The following is a 17,474-nucleotide window of genomic DNA, read 5'->3' on the forward strand; positions in this document are numbered from 1 at the left end:
TCTAACCAGTAGTTTCAGAGATATTAAAGCAAAAAAATGATGACACAGCATGATGAACGCCGGACCACACTATACTAACAGCTCCCCCTAAACAAGATTCAGCCGGGCCAAAAATAAATTCATGGTTGAATCTCTCAGCAATTATGTTCGCAGGACCAAAGTCGCAGTGCCTTATAATGCGTCAATGTGTCTCGGTTTTATAGCTGCCAATGGTTATATCAGCGACTTCTCCTGAAGTATTTCAGGAACTCGTATAGTATAGATGCGAGATACACTCCCAATTCCAACAGCCTCTGGTTCTTTTGCGTGCCATGTGTAAACATCGCCCATACAACTCATTAAAAAATCGTATTATTTTAATTGGATGAGCAGTGACTCGAAGTCAATGACCTCAAGACGTCTCCCACTACCCTAGTGCCTTATTACCATTTTGCATGCCCTTACTGATATTCCCCCGTTTAACCTTAAACATTCGAGAAAGGTCAGACATATTTAAAAGCACTAAACTCCAGCTTTTAAAATTGAAATTTGTCATATCATGAACATTAGAACATGTTTTTGTTTCTAAATACAATGTATATTAAAAATTCAAAATCAAGAAAGAAACAAAAACGAACCCAATTAATATTTTCCTAAGTTCTTGACCAATACACCATGGAGGAATACGTACTATCAATTAACTGTCATAAAGTATAAAGTTTTATAATTAAGGCCATAACATATAATCAGGCAGGAATAAAGTTTCAAATTTCAATAATTTTCTGATATCTAAAAGTTTCTGTTGTAATCATGTGATCTGTAGGTCAGTGACTTTCAAAATGTTAGTTCTGAATGAAAATAAACACATGAAATACAATGCAAAACTTTATTCCGATTATCTCCTAGCAACACTTTGGAAACAAGATAAAACAGAAATGACATGATATATCGGTCACATTTACCTTGACAAGCAGCTTGTAAGATATTTTGTGAATCACAAGTCTGGATGGTGATCAAAGGAAACACTTTATACATAACTGTTATATTTCTTGGTTAGTGTTTTTTATCTACTGTACACCTTGCCTACAAACTGATTAACGTATGTAAAATAGCCGTTGATGTTATACCTAATAAACTGAAGTCATATCATCGTCATCAACAACAACAACAACAATAATCAGGAGTACAAAAAATATCAAAATGAGGTAAAATTTCCAAGAAATTCAATTATCTTTGAGGACGGGTATGAACTTTTAGACAGTTTCAAAATAGTATCAGCAGTCACTCTTTATGAATAACCATTAAGTTTGCTAAATTAAAATATCAATAAATATAAATAATTTAAATATGTATACATTGTGAGAGTAAAAAATCTTAGTCCAATGTCTAACATGCAAAACATTTAGTTCAGCTGCCTTAAAGTTATTTTTACAAAAAAAAAAAACAACAAACAACAACATACAAAATAAGAACTAAACACGCAAGTTAAATATCTCGACAGTTGCATAAAAACAAACATAAATGGAATGGATAGTTTTTATAACTTCTGTAGAACCGTAACCTGTATGCTGAAAAGGAAATACCAAACACCACTGGTAATGATGAAATTTTCTTTTTCCAAACACTTGTTTCTATACTGTTTTTTATTACGATTCTCTTGTTTTATTTTAAAAAAAAATATTTTGTAACAAAGAAAACAGTACATTTAGTTCTCTGAAACAATACAGTACATAATTTTCTTAACAAATAATGCTGACTTGTTGACAATAATGTTTGAATGAATAGCTCAATGCACACAAAAAACAACACGAAGATTGCTGTTTCATAAAACATATTTATCAGTTTTCCTTCAATACAGAACTTATTAAATGACATTATCACAAAAAGTTTTTAAGCTTTATGAAATTACTCAAACTTAAGAAGCCTTTTAAAAAAAATCTCTACCACAGCCTATTACTTGAATTTTTAAAACTATTTTAAAACAAGTAAGAAATAACAATATCAACAAGATTTTCAGGCTAAAACAAAAAACATTTGCAGTATAAAAATGTTTCTATGGACTAAAGAATGTGTTCAGTTTAAACATGTGAACCATCTATGAGGATCGAGCTATGAAATTATTTTTCTCCGGTTGGTAGAAATATTTCACAATACACATCACCATATCATCCAACTCTTTCTGTGCAGCTTCACGATCAAGCCTGGAAATATACCAAATTGCTTTATGATCATCAAAGTCTCATATGCTTGTTTCTGCTAAAACACACTTACCCTGAAATGACGTCACATTAACGAGACATGACGTCAATGTTTTTTGTTGCAAGGACGAAATAGTGCTACTAAAATTTATCTTCTGTTTCAAATAAAGGGCATATTAGAATTGAAATAATGTATAGCAAAATCGTGTTTTACTTAAATTAATACACTCAAAATTGATTAAATGTCAACAGAATAATTCACTTAGGCTACGTCATAATGAAATTATTCCGTGGTTGAATAACCTCTTTTTCATGTAGAGCGCTCTATTGATAACGTTTTAACACAATTTCTCTATACATTATTTCTTAAATAAAACACATTTTGTGAAAGCAATATAGTGGGCACATAATTTTGTGATTTTGGCCTGTATGAATTTGTGGATTTCAACTTTTGAAAATAAAAGTAATGACAATTTTAATGGTTTGTTGGGCTTTTAATTTATTTGTGAACCAAGAAATCAACAAAAGGCAGTCTCCTACAAATATGTCTGATCTTGCAGTATTTCTGAATTTCACCTTGTATTCTGATAGACAGAAATGTTGTGATTAATATGTATTTTATGTTAAATTACCACATAATTGTCAAAACAAGTTTTATGGTTAGTGACAGTTTATGCATAAAGATATAATTTTGTTGACTTATCTGTGCTATGGAGATTTTTTTTACTGAGAGCAGAATAAGTCTAGAAGGGTACCATCCTTAGTTAAACCCTTATACAGGGCCCTCCTAGGTCGATCGATTTTTGTCACTGACTTTGAATCACTTGCCCCTCACCGCTGTGGGACTGAAACCACTTGGAAAGCTGAATTCTTCATGTGATGAAGGTATCCAGCTTGCTTACAGAAAGTCAGTGGTTCTGCCCAGCAAAACTGCTGTCTCAAAACCAACTAATTTTTCTTTAATACTACAAATTTTAACAATAAAATCAAGTCAGTTGAATTTACTTAATCAAGGGATTTTGATTGCCAGTACACGCACAATCATAACTCTTAAACTAGTTTTATAGGAAAAGCCTTGAAATACAAGTGAAGTGAAAATGCATTCTGCTCATGCATCAATGGCTTGAGCATTCAGCATGGCCTGAGCCCCAGGCATGGCCTGAGCAACCAGCATCGTCCTAGCATTTGGCATAGCTTGATACTTCGACATGGCCAGAGCACCCAGCATGGTCAGAGCAACCGGCATCAACTGAACACTCGGCATAGCTTGCGCACTTGGCATCGCCTGATCACTTGGCATAGCTTGAGCAACCGTCATTGTCTGAGCACTCGGCATAGTTTAAATATTCAGCATAGCTTGAGTACTCGGCATGGCCTGAGCACCTAACATCGCCTGAGCACTTAGCTTGAGCACTCGGCATGGGCTGAGCACTAGACATGGCCGGAGCAACCAGCATCGCCTGAGCAAAGCTTGCAGCAACCAGCATTGTCTGAGCACTCGGCATAGCTTGAGCATCGGCTTCGCCTGAGCACTTGGCATAGTTTGAGCACTTAGCATGGCCTGAGCACCCGACATGGCCTGAGCATGTACATCACCCAAGCACCTGGCATCACTTGAGCACCTGGTGTTGCCCGAGCATCCCGCATGACCTGAGCACACAGCATCGCATCGCCTGAGCACCCGGCATCAATTGAACACCCAGCAAAGCCTGAGCAATTCTTGTGGTTCTCAGCCATTTTCATTTTCCTTATATTTTTTTTTGTTTGAAACCCTGGATAACTTAATTAAGCAGTTGCATCATGTCCTTACAAGCAGTGTATAACAGATTTATATCACACAAATCAGCAAATTGTGAAATTATTAATACATTTGAATAACTCACCCATGACTAGGATCAGGTTTATGTTCAGTGTAGTATTTTATCTTAGGTTCTGTACCGCTGGTTCGCAGTGTAGCCACACATCCATTCTCGAATGTGAACGTAATCACCTGGCTAGACTTACTAACTGGTAATGTCTGTAATATAAGCATTTATACATCTTTAGTAGATCTGGTTATTTTTGTGTCAGTTTTCTTTTGTGATTTGATAAAATACTCATTGTCAAGGGCTGAACTTCAGTTTAATTCCACAAGCTTTCCCAGATTCTTAAACATGTGAGATGTTATACAGGAATAAAAGTCTCATCCAAAACAACTGTTAAGGTATTAGGTCACTAATAGTAATGTTTACAAAATGGCCTTTGCTTGGTATATTCTGAAAGGTAACCGTGTTTTGCACTATTTTGCAAATTTTAAACAACTTTTACCGTGCCGTTTTTTATAAATTTTGAATAACTTATGGTATCTCCTCAAGCTGAAGTAGAGACAAATTTCAAAGTGATAGCCACTATCCAAAACGTTTGCAGAGAACTCATTTTACCATTAATTTCAATAGAAGAAACATCAAGCTATTGGTAAACAATTATAAAACACAAAATAAAAATGTCAATATCATTTTTTCTATGGTGCCTCAAGTAAACGGATTTAATGAGACAGAATTCATACTTCAACATTGAAAAAATAAGGTCGAATGATGTGTTTCTGTTTGGGATTTCGCTTACTCCATTTAAAAATAACCTTAGGGAAGATGTAAAACCTACCTAAATTTCTTCCAATATATATAATCTAAGAGTGAAAGCAAAATAGAGAACTTTCACCGTGTGTAACTCAATATTTTTAAAGATGTGTAACTCTACCCCTTCTGTTTAAGTAGTAAATTCACTTTGAACACAAAGAAATCGCTTATAAGGTTCATCTTTTTCCATTTTTGTACAAAAAATCAATAATAAGTCTTGAAAGAAGTAAAAACTTACTAGTAAAAAAGGAATATAAGGAAAAAAAAATTTGGTCCCAGTAGGGCTTGAACCTACACACCCCTAAGAACTGCAGTAAAAGTAGGTTTATGGTAGGAATTGAATACTCTTCAAAAAGGAGGTTCTCTATTAGTGATCTAATACCTTAAGTAAATTTATTTGCATGGGAAAAGATCAAACTAGCTATACTTGGTTTTGTAGTTCATATAAGTTTCATGCACAAACCTATACTAAAGAGAAATACTGGAAGAGAAAAAACAAATGAAAGAATCAAACAGCTGGTTTTACGCCCACAGAAGGAACGGACTGGGGAAAAAATGCACTGTCAAACTGGTAACACTTTAACAAGCAAACTGACTTGCAGTAATTGTATACATACAGGTTTATTATCTTGCCGACTGTTATCAAATCCAGTTGTAAGATCTCTCACATATTTGATTTTGTATGGCCCACAGCTATCTGGATACTGAAATTAAGTAAATATATATTCATTCTATTTGTTTGTTTTTGGGTTTAATGCCATTTTCCAACAGTACAGTCAGATTTCAATTATGTAATGGTTTAATGTTCCTAGATTCTGTATCAGTACAAACCTGTTCTATGCAAGTAACTGCCAACTTCCCCAAAGGAATCAGAGTGGAGGACACATGATTTCAGACATAATGTCTTTTATCAACTCCTCACAGAGAACATTACAATTTCATTACTGCTGTAAAATCATTAATATGCATGAGGGATTAATTTTCAAGCTTACATTTATCTATGAAATCACAAACAATTCTCATATAATAATTTAATCTTCAAAAGTTGACATCTATGAATTTCATACCACCGTGAAATGATAAAAAATATTATGCTCATAAAATCACATATGATGATTCCACACTGAATCCACAGTATAAAATATATGTTAAGAATTTTGACTTGCTATGTTTACATAATATACCAGTATATGTGTAATACCACACGTCCCTACTCATTATTTCCTGCAGTATATGCTTGCTTACAAAGATCTAAAATATATGTAAGCATTTTTCTATTGATAACACAATTTTACATAGAATAGTGTCTTACATACATGTATAAAAATTGATAAGATTTACCTTGCCAGTTTTGTTGTAATCCCTCAGTTCATCAAACATACGTTTGATAGTTTCTGGATCATGACAGATAAAATATGAATTGCTTGAGATATGCTGACCATACCTGTAACAACATAAACATACACCTAGTGACAATCATTTAAATGTTTGATTTGGTTCTAATGCTGTTATTCTGCGGTATTTCAGTTATGTAAAAGTAATCAGTTAATTCTTACCCAGCTAAATTTCTATAATTAACTTGTCCATCTTTCAATTTCGACAGTACCATTAACTAATATAAGGGGTGTTTACCAAATAAAAAAAAATAATACCGACTGAATGGCAAACAGTGCAGATCTTGATGTACTAGCTGATCATGATCTACACTGGTCGTAAAGGCAGAATCAATTGTGTCCTACATAGTAAGTGTTAACCCAACCAGATTTCCTGTATTCTGTATCAGTCCAAATTTATTCCTCTCAAGAAACAGAACTTTCTCACATGAATCAGAAGTGGAGGACAAAAGCTTTGCATGAGTATCAAACATATATCGTCCACATTCAGTAAAAAGCTCTCCCTACGAACTAATTAGGCCGGTTCATTCAAACACAACTCCAAGCTTTGTTACACAAGCTTACAATCCAAGAAAAAGATGTGTTAACATTGTAACAACAGTGTTAATAAATTGTATTAGTCAGTATGACTGTGTAACCATGACATATCCCAAAGAAAAGTTTTGGAAAACATTTTCACAGTGAAATGAAGATAAAAATACATGTTTGTCGATCATTCAAGGGAACTCTGAAAAGAGACCTTTTTCGTTTATTTAAACACGAAACATGGAATTCAAAGAAAACAAGTTTTCAAACTTTGCATTAAGTTTTTTTTGAAAACCTAGTTAAAAACAGACAGTATAACTGTATTCTACGTATAGTAGAGATAGACCCTAAAATTTTCAATGATAGTAATACATAAAATAAAGTCTAGAAATTGATTTCCAAGTCCTTGAAATAACCAAAAAATGATTTCACAAATGTGAAGTTTATGATAATTTTGTTAGTATCAATAACAGAAATTTTAATTTTTAATTTAAAATTGTGATCGACAAAGAAAGGCAACTCTTGCCTTGGGCTAGTACTTATAAGCAGAGATATCTATTAGTTTACTTCCCTTGCAATTACACAATTGAGTGGAAAATGAAAACTGTTTTAGATACAATATCATACTTTTTTGCACAATAAAAACATTTAGGATTTATTCATTTGTGTTTGATTTACCCCTCAAAACATGGTTCCTATGATTCTGTCAACTTACATATGGTAAAAAATTAACTTTTAACAAGCCAATAATAAAATGAAGTACCTGTAAGTAGATGATAGTGCAGATAATACAGTTTTGCTTGTATCAAAATGTCACAATAGAAGCACTTTTGTAATACAGAACACCTGGTAGGATTAGTGAAGGTGCAATTATATTGATCTCTATTTCCTATGCCTACATATAGCTCTGTTATTGTTTTAGACAGACACTTAGTAAAATAAGATATTTTTGTGAAGCTAAGTTTTTGTCATATTTTAATGATAGTAAAATATTTGTTATATATTGTATACTTGTGAGATATACAGGGTTATTTAGTATGATTGTAACACTTTTATACAAAAATGGACTATTACCAAATAAAGTAAAAAAAAAATCTTGTAAAAATTTCTGCCTTTACAGTATATCCAATACAAGGCACATTTGTGAAAACCACTAAATAATCATCAATATATCATATATGGCCCTCGTGCAATAAAGTGCATAAATATCAAAATCTAAAACGATGTAAAAGCCTTATATAAATTAAATATCATTTTTATATACAATAAAGAAAATATTACTGTTTATAAATATCCTCAAGTTTTTTCTTTAAGGTGCTGTTATTTCTGTAGATGTATGCAGCCATCTCGGCACTGACAGCAGCGGCAGACACTCCGTCCTTGTCGAGCACGGTAGAACCACACATGTAGCCAATAGCTTCTTCAAATGCAAATAGAACTGTTTTACCTTCCTTCAACAAGGCATCTGTTCTGTTACCCATCCATTTAAATCCTGTTAAAGTTTCCTAAATAGTAAACAGGTATTCATTTTTATCATCAGACTAAGTGTAACATTATTTGTAACTGACAGCTTATCAAACACAATCTATTTAGATGACAATCAATAACTTCAGAAGTGAGCAACATTAGACCAACCGAAACAAAACGAAAGGAGATACCGAACATGCATATTATATTTAAGAATTAAAATGCTATCTTTGTGCGTTTACACAGGTATAAAACTTTAAATACGAGAAAATCACCCAGTCTATAGTAAGTTGTTTATGGTTCTTATACAGCTTACACATTTATCTTCACCTTTACTCTGCTATATTTCTAAAATGGATTGTTCCATCATTCAGTTTGGGCAATACCACTATTTATTCAAAGGAGTGTTCACTGCAAATTTACAGACTGAATAGCGACCAGTGCAGACCATGATCAGATGTGCAGGCAGATCTTGGTCTGCACTGGTCGCATGGGCAAAATCACTTGCCGCCAGCAGGCTAAAGGCTTAAAAAAAACAACAACATTACAGTAAACCTCGCTTATAAGGAACAGCTTGGGACCTCTAAAAATTATTCCTTATAACCGAGGTTCCCTATATCCGTATAGCGAACTAATTCCTTATAACCGATTTTTGTATAACGAACACAATTTGTACAGCGAACACTCTTTGACCGACGTTTGAAAAGGGCTCCGGGTCGACCATGAATCTTTATGTGAGAAAGTTGTGAGTCTAGTACCGGTCCTATCCTACAGAGATTGAAATAGTGTTGAAACACGGCGTTTAAACCTAAACTAAGCCAAAATGGGTAAGTATGACGTGATTTGTGTTGATTTTTTGTCGGCTATTTCTATCTTCCTTTTTAAGAAAGCACTACAGTATGATTATAAGATATGTTGCAGCCCTTACCTTGCTCGACAGCATTTTATGTGAATAGGCATCAAAACTAATATAAAATAAATGTTCAAATAATACAGTGCATTACGACTAGACAACGGCGCCATACAAACGGACTAAAATGTAAATTATATCTATAGTTTTGCTATTGTCCATTTTAGCACCTGCTATAATTTTTACAATTGAAAATTGGGTAAACTGGACTGTTTATCATTGTTAATCACGCGTAATTAACACATTTATTTAGGATAGTATGACATGACCGTGTCCACGACTGATTTTCGTTCACTATTGTTAACATGAAATACCTAATACATGTAGCTCTCAAACATAATCTCGAGTAAATATAAGTTAATTATGATATTATTTATTTTCTTTTATCATATCCGTGAAATAACAAACTAAAGACCATAGAAATGAAATAATATGTGTTTATTCATGTGCATAAAAGCGCGTGAAAGTGCCGACGTTACTCTGACGTCATCAGCGATTCTCCTGTTTATTTCCAGTTTTCAATAATTTTTATTATTTATGTATGTTCGCTATAACCGAGGTGTTTTCTATTGAATTTCCACCTTTGGGACTAGAAAAAGTGTTCCTTATAACCGAGGATTTTTACATTGAATAAAAAAGGAATTAGATCGGGGAATTGAAAAATGTTCCTTATAACCGAGTGTTCCTTATATCCGAGTTCCTTATAAGTGAGGTTTACTGTATTACCTCAAAGTTGAAGCCTTCTTTGGCACCAATTGTCTGTAATATCTTAGATGACACTGTACTTGCCAGCATGTAACAATCTTTAGCTGTAAAAAAGAATGTACACATGTATTAATTGAAATACAGTTGAACCCGCCATAACGGCCACCTGTATCAAACAGCCACTTGCTTTAAGAAGTCAGTTGGCTAAGTTTCCAAACTGATTTCAACCTGTATTAAACAGCCATTTGTCTTTTGGCTAACTTCAAAAATGAACTTTCTGATCTAATTTCAACCTGCAATAAGAAGCCTTTTGCCGTAAGCAGTCAGGTTGTGTTGTTCCCCTGGCTAGCTGCTTAAAGCAGGTTTGACAAAATTCTACAGAATAAAGATATAAATCAAAGATACCTACAAGACCTGTTATGAAACACTGACCCTGATATTTTTCAAAACATCTGCAAGAAATTCACATTCAAGAAATAAAGTTGATTTAGTTGATTCTAAATTACTGAAGCTTAACTGTGATCAAAGCTTCTAGCTGAACTGAATCACTCTTGGATCTTTTCCAAAAAAACAGTCATGGTGTTATTTGTATTGAGGTGGTGCCTTCTGTACCTCAGATGGGCTATTACTAGTATCTTATTATAAAGACACATTCTTTCTCATTACAACAACAAGCTCTCAGGCAACTGTTTTATGGTAACTTGGCTGAGCCTCGTTACCGCCTAAGCAGATACCCTCATGCAAGATATTTCAATCGCACGTTCAACCAGTGAAAGATTGTTATAATAAACTTACCAGGAAAATCTGGATGTTTCTGTCTAAAACTAAACCACGACCACCAGCCTAACAGTGCTCCGATCTCATTCCCTGTAAACACTGTCCATTCTTTCCTGAAATACATAAATAAATTTCAGTTATTCATCAATTTAATGAAGAGGAAACTAGTGAATGAAATGCTGCCATTCAATACAGGGTCTCCTATTGGAAGGTGCCCTAATATACAACTGTAGCATAACATAATATCAGATGTGATATCTGTCTGTCAATGATGTATATATACAATATTCTGCTCTATACATACAGTATGTTGTAATGTAAAATGCCTGAATTTAAATCTGCATATAGAAAATCTGCACTAACTCGCTAATTGCTTTAAACAAAGATTTTAATATCAGTTTATTTTTAAATTGGTGGAAAAATAGATAAAATGAAATGAAAATGCAACTAAATATAAGTCCAAAGGATACTAGTGCCACACTCCTGTCAATGTAGGCATACTTTTGCTTAAGTCAAGGGCCATAACCCTAGTCCCAATTTAAACACCAGGTACACAACACATTCACATGCTGAATAACAATCATGTGAGGTTTGATGACTCTAAATACATTTTGAGATATGCATGACAAAAATTAGGATGGACAAAGGCAAACCTAAGTGCCCCCTACCCCACAAAAAATTGGGAGGGGGCCACACAATCAAACAACTAATCTTAAGGCACAGTACAGGATGTTTCATTCTTTATATACATGTATAATTATCTGTTTATATTTTGTAGTATATAAATAAGTCATGTCTTCCATTTGTTTATGTAATCTATGGAAATAGAACTACTGTCATTTTCATCAAAATGTTCACAGCTTTCTCAAATTTTCAGATTTTGAAAATCCTTTCTCTATTCTGAATGCCTAAAGAACACATACTGCAGATATCAGCAAAGATGCCTTTCTTTAAAAAGGGAAGTATAGATGTATATGTACCCATCATATTCAGCAAGTGCCAGTCTATCAGCATCAGGATCATTAGCAAGTATTACAGTACTGCCTTTACTGTTAGCTGTTTTCATTGATAACTCCTGAAAAATAACATACTATACATCATCTAAACATATACCACACTTTATTTCAACATTTATCACATAAATTACTTCAACATTTTTTTATCATGCATTACTTCAACATTAAATTTTATCATGTGTTATTTCAACATTTACCACACTATTTCAACATTTATCGTATGTTATTTATTATAATTATTATTATTATTATTATACCAGATTTATATAGCGCCCTTTTCATGATAAACACGTTCAAAGGTGCTTTACATATAGCAAATGCAGCCACACATCCTCTTCTAGTACAGACACAGAGTGATCTGACCAGAGGGACAGAGTGAGACAAAGCCTCCAGAACAGATAGTGAGAACTTTTAAGATACAGCTTGTCCGGCTAACTTAGCCTAGCTCTTTGCGAATAGACAGTCTGGTTCTTTAACGTGCCTGGTGTATAGCACCGATACATGCAAAGCTGTCTTTCCTGGGAAGAACCAGTACACGCCTCTAAGTTAGGTGGGAGACACTCAACAGCATCTCAGAAATTTCCAGTGCCTGGACCGGGATTCGAACCCCGGACCTCTGGATTGACAGTCAAGCGTGTTACCACTAGACCACCAACCCACCATATTTCAAACTTTATCATGTATGATTTCAACATTTATGCTGTTAGGTATGGCTAAAACATACTAAAGGTCATTTATAAAACAAGTGAATGTTGATTTAATCTGCCTGTTTGAAAAATAAAACAAGAACACCGCAATGCAGAGCAATATATGCCCAAAGGTGTGACCTTTGACCCCTAAATGTGACCTTGACCTTGAGGCGAGCCATCCAAAACATGCGCTCTGCATGTTGTCTTGATGTAGTGAATATTTGTGCCAAGTTTCTTTAAAATCCTTCAAGCAGTTCAAGAGCTAAAGTGTGGACAAAACGAAGTCATATGAGCTTTGATCCTAAGTGTGACTCTGACCTTGAAATGAGCCACCAAAAACACACGCTCCGCATGTCGTCTCGATGTGGTGAATATTTGTGTCAAGTTTCTTCGAAAACCTTCAAGGGGTTCAAGAGTTACAGAGCTGACACGAAACTGCTAACAGAGGGACGGACACAGACATCATTTATAACATAATACATCCCTTTTGATGGATAAAAAACTCAAAATGAGTTTCAAAACAAAATAAAATAATCAGAGCAAGAATTAACAAGAGGGCCATGATGGCCCTATATCGCTCACCTGTTATCATTGCACTTGAGGACAAGAAGGTCCTCAGAAAAAATATCTAAGTCCAAAGGACAGGAACAACAAAGGGAAGAAATTTAACCAAAAAGAAAAAAAAATTCTTACAAGGTACAGTCAAAAATACACCTAAAAATTGGAGGTACCATCCATGTTGTACCACAGAAAAGTGGTCTCGGTTTTTCCCTACGGCCAATAATAAAAAAGTTACTAAAAATAAGCTATTTATGGTAACGTAAAAGGGAAGTAATTAAAAAAAAAATTATTGTATGTGAACAAAAGAAGGATCTGCCAAATAAATCTGTTGACATAAATGAAATTTCAGATCAGTATCTTCATTAGTTATGGAGATATACCCATTTTAATTTGAAATAAAGGGAGGTAATTTGAAATAAAATCAGTCCATAGTTATCTACCCTGATTGGCTCAGTCCAACTAATGACAATAATGAAATTTCAAATAAGTCCTATAAGTACTTACTGATATAAATCCATTCTGATTACAATCAGGGGAGGTAATCAGATATAAAATAACTCTGGAACCTACCATTGGATCTGATTTGTCATGGAATTCAAAATCTATTGTTGTTGAAGATATTTTGGAAGTTTGTATCAAATAAAACCATAAATGAAGTATCTATATGGCTGCAAAAGCCAAAATAGCCAATTTTGGACCTTTAAGGGGCCATAACTCTGGAACCCATGATGGAATCTGGCCAGTTTAAGAAAGGAACCAAGATCTTTTTTTTTTCTCTTTTATTTTTCAATCATAAATAAAAACATACAAATCCTTTATATTTCAAATAACACTCAAACATTATTTTAAGTATCAAAGCACAAAAAGAAGTACATAGAAGACAGAATTTACAATAATACAACTAGATTTACATGTTTATATCTAAGAGTTTTAAATAAAAGTTAACGAGTTTAGAAGTGAAAGGACAGTGGGAAAGATAATAATCATTCAGGCAAGAATGGAAGGATGAGAAGGGAGAGTGAGAAGAGTAAGAGTTGAGTTATGTCACTTGGAATCATGATCCTAAAAAACAAAAAGAAGGATATTTTTAAAGGATAGTGTTGTTCGTTTCCTGTTTTTCATAATTGATAATTTGGTACTGTATTGTATAGCTGAGAGGCTTGGCTTATTTCAATATTAGTCCACTTCAGTAAAATTTAACCATTTTTCTTCATATTTATGGAGCCTGTCATTAATCATTGCTATTTCTTTTTCAATTCTAATTCTCTGCTTGAAAAATGTAAAAAAGTTATCAAAAGAAGGAACATTTTTGGTATATTTCATTTTAAAGATAAAAAAATTACCAAGAATAATGATAAAGTTTAGGATATCTTCTTTATCTGTGTTAGCTATGTAACCAAAACAAACATTCTTTATATTTAGTTTTAACTCATTGTATCCCTTATTTTCCAGAAAGACTTGTAGTCTGTTCCAGAAAATTTGTACCTTTGGACATTCCCAAATTAAATGTTCCATACTCTCATTACTCTTGCAACAGAAATCACATAAATTACTTTGAGACAATTTACGTTTATAAAGATATTTGTTTGTTGGGAGCAAGCGCATTAACAGTTTATATTGAAAACTTCTAAGATTGTTATCTATTGTGGCTTTGAATGGGTTACTAAAAACTTTTTTCCAATCAATTTCCTTATCATCAAGAATGTTTTCCCATTTGAATATAGCTGTTGGTTGTTCATATGTTTTCTTACTCATTAAAAGGTTATAAAGAAACTTGTTTGGGGTTTTACTTGATTTCAGTTTCTCAATAAGGTGGTTGGTTTTGCTTCCATAAAGAAAATGCATTGAAATAAGGTCTTTAAGATTTTTCGGAATTGCTGATACTAACTGATGATATTTCAAAAAGTCAGTCTCATTCAGATCAAGTATTTGTTTTGCGTCTTCAAACTGATACCATGTATTTGTTCTAAAATCAAAAAGTTGATCAATGAATTGTATACCTTTTTCATGCCATCTTGCCCAGTAGATTACATTATTTCCAAGTTTAATTTCACTATTGTTCCATATTATATGTTTTTGTAATTCATTGATTTCAGCATAATAACTGTTTAGTAAAAACCATGAAACAAGTACATCTTTCAACAAGAGCTGTCACAGGAGACAGCGTGCTCGACTATTTCCATGCTGGATAGTGAAACTGGGCACATCTGAGGAAACTAGAGCTGTCACTGGAGTGTTTAATGACTCCAATTGTGGATGAAGATATTGCACAATAGCCTGAGTCTATGTCAAAAATATCAACTTAAAGTAATAAGAGAGGTAAAGATAAAATGTATCAAAACACTACATCCTAAGCAAAAAGGGGCATAATTCATTAAATATTGGTGCCAGAGTTGTGCAGCTTGTGTCATATAGTGTGGGTGATGATGTTGAACAACTATTTTAAGTCTGAATCAAATCCATTCAGTAATAACAGAGACAGAGTGAAAGTGCATCAAAACTTTAACCTAAAATTCTAAGTAAAAAGGGGGAATAATTAATAAAAAATTGGTGCCAGAGTTATGCACCTTGCATCATATGGTGTGGGTGATGATGTTGAACAACTATTTTAAGTTTGAATCAAATCCATTCAGTAATAACAGAGACAGAGTGAAAGTGCATCAAAACTTTAACCTAAAATTCTATGTAAAAAGGGGAAATAATTCATGAAAAATTGGTCCCAGAGTTATGCACCTTGCATCATATGATAAGGGCAATGATGTTGAACAATTGTTTAAGTTTGAATCAGATCCATTCAGTAATAACAGAGATAGAGTGAAAGTGCATAAAACTTTAACCTGAAATTCTAAGTAAAAAGGGGAATAATTCATGAAAAATTGTGCCAGAGTTATGCATCTTGTGTCATATGATGTGAGTGATGATGCTGAACAACTATTTTAAGTTTGAATCAAATCCATTCAGTAATAACAGAGGTAGAGTGAAAGTGCACCAAAACTTTAACCTGAAATTCTAAGTAAAAAGGGGGAATAATTCATGAAAAAATGGTGCCAGAGTTATGCATCTTGTGTCATATGATGTGGGTGATGATGCTGAACAACTATTTTAAGTTTGAATCAAATCCATTCAGTAATAACAGAGGTAGAGTGAAAGTGCACCAAAACGTTAACCTGAAATTCTAAGTAAAAAGGGGGAATAATTCATGAAAAATTGGTGCCAGAGTTATGCACCTTGTGTCATATGATGTGGGTGATGATGCTGAACAACTATTTTAAGTTTGAATCAAATCCATTCAGTAATAACAGAGATAGAGTGAAAGTGCATCAAAACTTTAACCTGAAAATCTAAGTGAAAAGGGGGGATAATTCATGAAATATTGGTGCCAGAGTTATGGCCCTTATGTTAGATGATGTGGATGATGATGAGGAATAAGTATTTCAAGTTTGAATCAAATCCATCAAGTAATTACAGAGATATGTTGAAAAAAGAGGAAGTGCACCAAAACTTTAACCAAGGTGGGGACGCGGAAAGACGCCGACGCCGGGGCGAGTAGGATAGCTCTCCTTATACTTCGTATAGTCGAGCTAAAAAAGGATGACCTGTGCATATTCTTGATACATCTTTCTGGTTCATATTGCATTGTAGAATGAAAGTATTACCAAACCTGTTAAGTACTGTGAAATCATTTAATTTCGTGGGCATGAAATTTCGTGGTTTTGGTCAAAACGGCAATTCCGTGGGGATATGAATTCGTGGATTTCAACTTTTGAACATAAAATGAAAGGGAAATTTATATGTTCGTTGGGATTAAATTTCGTGGATTGACTCAACCACGAAATCCACGAAAATTAGTCCCCCACGAATATTAATGATTTCACAGTATGTTTCCATAAAAGACATTCCAGTAACCATTATTTTCAACCAAGATCTTGTTGTAATACAAGTTGTGTGCAAGTTTGGTTAAAATCAAATCATAAATGAAGCTGCTATTGTGCAGACAAGGTCAAAATAGCTAATTTTGGCCCTTTCAGGGGCCATAACTCTGGAACCCATTATGGGATCTGGCCGGTTTAAAAAAGGAACCGAGATCTTATGGTGACACAAGTTTTGTGCAAGTTTGATTAAATTCAAATCATAAATGAAGCTGTTATTGTGCAGACAAGGTCAAAATAGCTAATTCTGGCCCTTTCAGGGGCCATAACTCTGGAACCCATAATAGAATTTCACCAGTTCAAGAAAGGAACCAAGATCTTATGGTGATACAAGTTGTGTGCAAGTTTGGTTAAAATAAAATCATAAATGAAGCTGCTATTGTGCAGACAAGGTCAAAACAGCTAATTCTGGCCCTTTCAGGGTCCATAACTCTGGAACCCATATTGGAATCTGGCCAGTTCAAGAAAGGAACCAAGATCTTATCGTGATACAAGTTGTGTGCCAGTTTGGTAAAAATCAAGTTATAAATAAAGCTGCTATTGTGCAGACAAGGTCAAAATAGCTAATTTTGGCCCTTTCAGGGGCCATAACTCTGGAACCAATAACGGGATCTGGCCAGTTCAAGAAAGGAATCGAGATCTTATGGTGATACAAGTTGTGTGCAAGTTTGGTTAAAATAAAATCATAAATGAAACCACTATCGTGCAG

At 33.9% G+C, this 17,474-nt stretch overlaps 1 protein-coding gene across 1 annotated transcript in view; it reads right to left on the minus strand.

Moving 5' to 3' along the window:
* Positions 1 to 851: 851 nt before the first annotated feature.
* Positions 852 to 17,474, minus strand: part of LOC123558018 (phosphopentomutase-like) — a 45,241-nt gene continuing 28,618 nt past the window's right edge. The window contains exons 11-18 of the mRNA XM_053544379.1: positions 11,551 to 11,645; positions 10,589 to 10,683; positions 9,815 to 9,897; positions 7,993 to 8,216; positions 6,134 to 6,236; positions 5,410 to 5,496; positions 4,061 to 4,194; positions 852 to 2,180 (exon numbers count right to left, since the gene is read on the minus strand). Coding sequence (XP_053400354.1) covers positions 2,075 to 2,180; positions 4,061 to 4,194; positions 5,410 to 5,496; positions 6,134 to 6,236; positions 7,993 to 8,216; positions 9,815 to 9,897; positions 10,589 to 10,683; positions 11,551 to 11,645 — 927 coding nt within the window. The 3' untranslated portion in view covers positions 852 to 2,074. The remainder of the gene's footprint in view (positions 2,181 to 4,060; positions 4,195 to 5,409; positions 5,497 to 6,133; positions 6,237 to 7,992; positions 8,217 to 9,814; positions 9,898 to 10,588; positions 10,684 to 11,550; positions 11,646 to 17,474) is intronic.

This window comes from Mercenaria mercenaria, chromosome 5, assembly GCF_021730395.1.
Source record: "Mercenaria mercenaria strain notata chromosome 5, MADL_Memer_1, whole genome shotgun sequence".
NCBI classification, from domain to species: Eukaryota; Metazoa; Mollusca; class Bivalvia; order Venerida; family Veneridae; genus Mercenaria; species Mercenaria mercenaria.